Source organism: Nestor notabilis, unplaced genomic scaffold, assembly GCF_000696875.1.
Source record: "Nestor notabilis isolate BGI_N333 unplaced genomic scaffold, ASM69687v1 scaffold17372, whole genome shotgun sequence".
In the NCBI taxonomy this organism is placed as follows: domain Eukaryota; kingdom Metazoa; phylum Chordata; class Aves; order Psittaciformes; family Psittacidae; genus Nestor; species Nestor notabilis.
In genome coordinates, this window is record NW_009918080.1 from 1,944 (window position 1) to 6,784 (window position 4,841).

Below are 4,841 nucleotides of genomic sequence, written 5' to 3' on the forward strand. Positions count from 1 at the left end.
TGCCGTGGAGCAACCTGCTCTAGTGGAAGGTGTCCCTGCCCGGGGCAGGGGTTGGAGCTGGAGGAGCTTTGAGGTCCCTTCAACCCAACCCCTCTGGTTCTGTGATGTCTCCCAGCTCTTCTCAGCACCATGGTCCCCAGCAGTCTGCCTGGTCACCTCAAACCAGTTCCCCTCTGCTCTTGCTCTTGCACACTGGAAGCTTTGTGGTCCACATGGTCCAGCCCTCACTGATTGAACAACCACAGGCTGAGGCCACTAATGGTGTTTAGTCACCGCCTGTGGTCACCCACAGCAGGGAGGAAGAGCTGGCCTGGCCACCCAGAGGTCCTACCCCAGCAGAAGCCCTCCCACCACCCACCCAGCCTGCATCTCAGGAGTCTTCCTTGATAACTGCATCAAACACTCTTAAATCAAAGAGGTTTGACCCTCAGGAGCCTCAAACTTGGCCTCCCTCCTCTCTGCCTTTGTGCCTTTCATCTGATAAAGCCACGATGTGATAATGCCTTTATGGAAAGGGCAGAGAAAACCGGGAACAGGGGGTGGAAAACAAGTTTGCTGCCTTAATCTGCCATTCCTAAGATAAGGAATATCTCAATGAGGTGACTGTTTTCTCCAGGCTGAGCTTTTCAAGCTGCACAGATAACGTTTGTGCTGCTCTGAGCTTAGTCAGCAAAGTCTTTGCCATGGAGAAAATCCATATATGGTCCCATTTGGCCCCTTGGGTGAGTCCTGTGGCACTTAAACCCATCCCGAGCGTTATTGCCTGATCCTGAACAGTTCCTGTTGCCACTTCCAGGCATGTGGCCATCAGGGTTGATTGTGGAAGTTGCCACAGTCTCCTGAGCTTGTGTCCCACATGCAGGGGTGGGTTTATTAGGCGGGCAGGAGCCAAAGCAGCTTTTGGAGGTGCTCATGGAGCCACGGAATGGTTTGTGTTGGAAGAGCTTCTGCCTCAGAGCTCATCTCAATCTCCCCTCTGGCAGGTTCAAGCCATTCCCCTTGTCCTGTCCCTCCATCCCTTGTCCAAAGCCCCTCTCCAGGTTTCCTGGAGCCCCTTTAGGCCCTGGAGCTGCTCTAAGGTGTCCCCTTCAGGAGCCTTCTCTTCTCCAGCTGCCCCAGCCCAGCTCTCTGAGCCTGGCTCCAGAGTTCTCCATCTCCACCTCCTGTTGTTCCTGAGCTGGAATGCTCAGGGTATCCTACAAGTTACTTCCAGTGCATCTCATGTAGCCTCTCAGGTCCTGTCCCCTCACACACCAATTCCTGCCCGTCATGGACAGCAGCAAAGCAAAGCATAAACCATTCTTGTCACCAATCCTGCAGGAATGGGGGTCAAAGTCACCCCCAACCACTTCAACCACCCGTTATCCCGCACCCACCACTGCTGTTGGGTGCTTGTTTAGAGCTCCTTGGTGGTTTAATGCTTCTACGCAGCCCAAACTCATCGTGAGTCCAGGTCGAGCCTCCACATGCTGGGACCTCACTTGGAGATGGGCACAACAGGCATTAAAACCCTACATTTTTCTGGATACAAGCGTCTCCCTTTGTGGATTTGATCCATCAGGAATCCTCACCCAACGCACCAGGACCGGGCAAAGCGGAGCTAAAAGCCTCGGGATCCACCCTTGGAGCGGGATTAGGGCTCTCGGCAGCCTTTGGTGCCCTCTGCCGCCGCGGGGACAACAGCGCCCAAGCTGGGCGAGCGCACAACCGTGTGGCAGGCTCCTCGCAGCTCGGTTTGAGTTTCCTCAGGGATTCCCGCTCCTCTGGGGAGCAAAGGCAGGATTATTCCCGAGCCCGGCATGTCTGATTCCCTCTCTTTCTCCACCGGATGCTGATTTCCCTCTCCCTTACATGCCATGAGCTTGGAAGGGGGATCCAAACTCCAACAGGTCCGAAGGTCCCCAGAGGGCTCTGACAACCTCCCCTCCAGCCACCACATTCCCTCAGGGCTTCCTCCCCTCAGGAGGTGTCTCCACAGCCTTTCCAAAGTCATTTTGCACCTAAAGGTGGTTTTTTTCCAGCTTTCCCCCATCTCCTTTGTTCCTGATGTGACCAAGTGCCAAATATTTGCTCTGGGGTTGGTTTTGTGGTGCTGAATTCCATAACTGGAATTCTGGCTGCAATTAAACATCCCCCAAATCAATACCTGTCTGGCCACAGCTTCCCATTGGCTCCTGGTGATGGAATCTATTGACAGAGGAATGAGCTTATCCAAAACCTTCCCCACTTTAACAAGTTAGTTCTTTCCATTGGAAGGAAAACGGAAACCTGGATCCTCAGTGATCCCAAGTTGCCCGTCCTCCAGGGAAGGCTTGGAAAATGGCTTTGAGTCGTCATTCCATGATAGAACCCTGAATTTGGGATGCAGTTTGGGTGTTTGGAAGAGGCCAGCTCACTTAAAGGTCCATATATCAGCCCAGAAACATGGGATGGAGGCAAACTGGGCTGGTTTTAAGCTGCTGTAGTGGATCTGGTCCATTTGGAGGTTTAGCTGTTGGCAAATCCATCTCTGCCAGGGTGGAGAATGGAGCAAGTTGTGTTCCCTGGCATTCCAAACCAGCTTACACACCCCTCAGCCATGAGGCTCTTCCAGTGTCTCTGTTAAATCCAAGGAGAGGATCCATCCCAAAGAATTTAGCACTTGAACTTCCTGGTCCTCTGCTCGTTACCAAAAGGAATGCAGGAGGAGCCCTCGGAGGCAGCTCATCCCTCCATCACCCCACCAGGAGCTTTGGATAAACATCCCAGCAAATGGGATCCCACAAACAGGGGAGGATGCAGCTTGGCATCACCAGCACCTCCACCTCCGTGCTCCCCAGCACCCAGGGCTCACCTCCTGTTCCCCACTGTGGGGCTGGCCCAGCAGGACCTTCCTCTCCATCACAGGCTCTCCATGTGGGACCCACACCAACACAGGCCCAGGGCTGCTTTATGGAGCTCCAGCCACCTCCAGCAGCTCCCATGGACCTCCGATGGCTTCACCTACCCCAGCACGGAGCACGTGCTCCTGAGCAGCCTTCCTGGAGGGAAGCCCATGTCTGAGCCCTTGGAGGGTGAATGGGTGGGAAGGTGGGAGCTTTGTCATCTCTCCAAACCACCCCCCAAAAGGATCCAGCCTCTGCCTTCCACCAGCACCAAGGTGAAGGAAGCTTGCAAAGGGCTTCCAGCATGGGATAATCAAGGAAGAGCAGGCAAAGGAGCAAGGCCCAGCTTGGAATGACTCTATATCCCAGTGGGATTCGGAGCAGCTCTTTCTAATACCTACAGCAAATCCCCCTGAGCCCTGTGGAGTAGTGAATCCCTCTGTGTAGTGTGGAGGAAAAGGCTTTTCCTGGTGGGAATGGCCTCATCCCATGGCAGGGACACAGTGTGATGGGAAGAAGAAGTGGCACCTTCCCTGGGAGGGTGCTGAGGCGCTGGCACAGGGTGCCCAGAGAAGCTGTGGCTGCCCCATCCCTGGCAGTGTTCAAGGCCAGGTTGGACACAGGGGCTTGGAGCAACCTGCTCTAGTGGAAGGTGTCCCTGCCCGGGGCAGGGGTTGGAACTGGAGGAGCTTTAAGGTCCCTTCATCCCAAACCATTCCATGGTGATTCTCACAGCCCGTTGGAGCAGTCCCAAAGCAGATGCCCACTGAGGGACACATCCTCCACCCCTCTTCTCTGATAACCTCCTCCAGCTCTGTGTTTTCCATGTGTAGCACACCACGGATGTGTGCAGGGAACCAGCCCCCTGCCTGGGGCTGCTCCTTGTCCCAGCTCCTGCCCATCAGACCACGCTGCTCCCCTGCACAGGGCAGGGGTACAGGGGCACGTTGGGTGCTGTTGTCTGCTCTCTGGCTCTCTTGGCAGTTCACAGCTCCCTGCAGGCACAGACTCGGCTCTGACGCTGATGGGGAACCTGGTGCCAAGGCTCCATGTGGGGTTTTGAGGCTGTGGCTTCAAGCCAGCTCCAGACTTTCCATCTTGGGGGTCAGCCAAGACCTTCTCCTCAGCAGACCCCACTTGCCCAAACACCATCTCACATCTCCCTTTGGTTTAGGTGCTTTATCCCTTTCCTCCCATCGTCGCCCATCAAATCCTACCAGCATCTCCTTGATTTCGTTTCCTTGGTGCCATTTAACATCTACCCTTAATTCTTTGTTCTCCAGAGCTGGGGTGAAGCTGGTTCTGGGGGATGAAAGCCAGCTCCAGCCCATATGGTGCCCGTGGTCCCCAGCTCCTCGGCGCAGGGTCTGGCTTTGTTTTCCTGCAGGCCAAGGTGACCGTGCCAGCACGTGGTGCTGCGACGGGGGCCAAGGAGCCCGCTCCAGCACCGCTGACGTAGCCCAGCACCAGTGACCTTGGCATCGCTCAATCAGCAGCATCCTGAGCTGGGTTTTCCCCCATGAGGTCCCAGTTTGACCTGTGGCTGATCCCAGTTCCACAGGCAGCAATGGGATGGATGATGGACCAGCAATGCCCTCCTGTTGGGATACGGAGAACCCGGGAGGGTGCTTCTCTCCCAGCTCCAGCCTTCCACGAGCATCTCCATGCCCCAGCATTTGAGTTGGGTGAAGATGGGGAATCCTGAGCTTGACATTGCCCCAGTGCCTCCGTTAAGGACGTTGTGATAAGTGCCCCTGAGCTGTTTGCCTTCCTTATCATGAGCACTGCCCAAACAACGCGCTTGGGATATAAGGAACCTGCCTGGGACACGCTGGCTGTGTCTCTGCACCTCAGCTGGTAGAACCACCATGAAGCTGCTCCTGCTCTTCAGCTTGGTGGCCCTGGCACAATGCATTCCCCACAGGTAAGCACTGGGGGGGTTGAGGTGCTGAGGACCCCCCAGGACCCACGCTCGGG

The 4,841-nt window shown here is 55.6% G+C and overlaps 1 protein-coding gene across 1 annotated transcript in view; it reads left to right on the top strand.

Moving 5' to 3' along the window:
* The first annotated feature begins 4,732 nt into the window (after positions 1-4,732).
* LOC104401834 (pepsin A-like) overlaps positions 4,733-4,841 on the top strand; it is a 3,823-nt gene continuing 3,714 nt past the window's right edge. The window contains exon 1 of the mRNA XM_010009538.1: positions 4,733-4,788. Coding sequence (XP_010007840.1) covers positions 4,733-4,788 — 56 coding nt within the window. The remainder of the gene's footprint in view (positions 4,789-4,841) is intronic.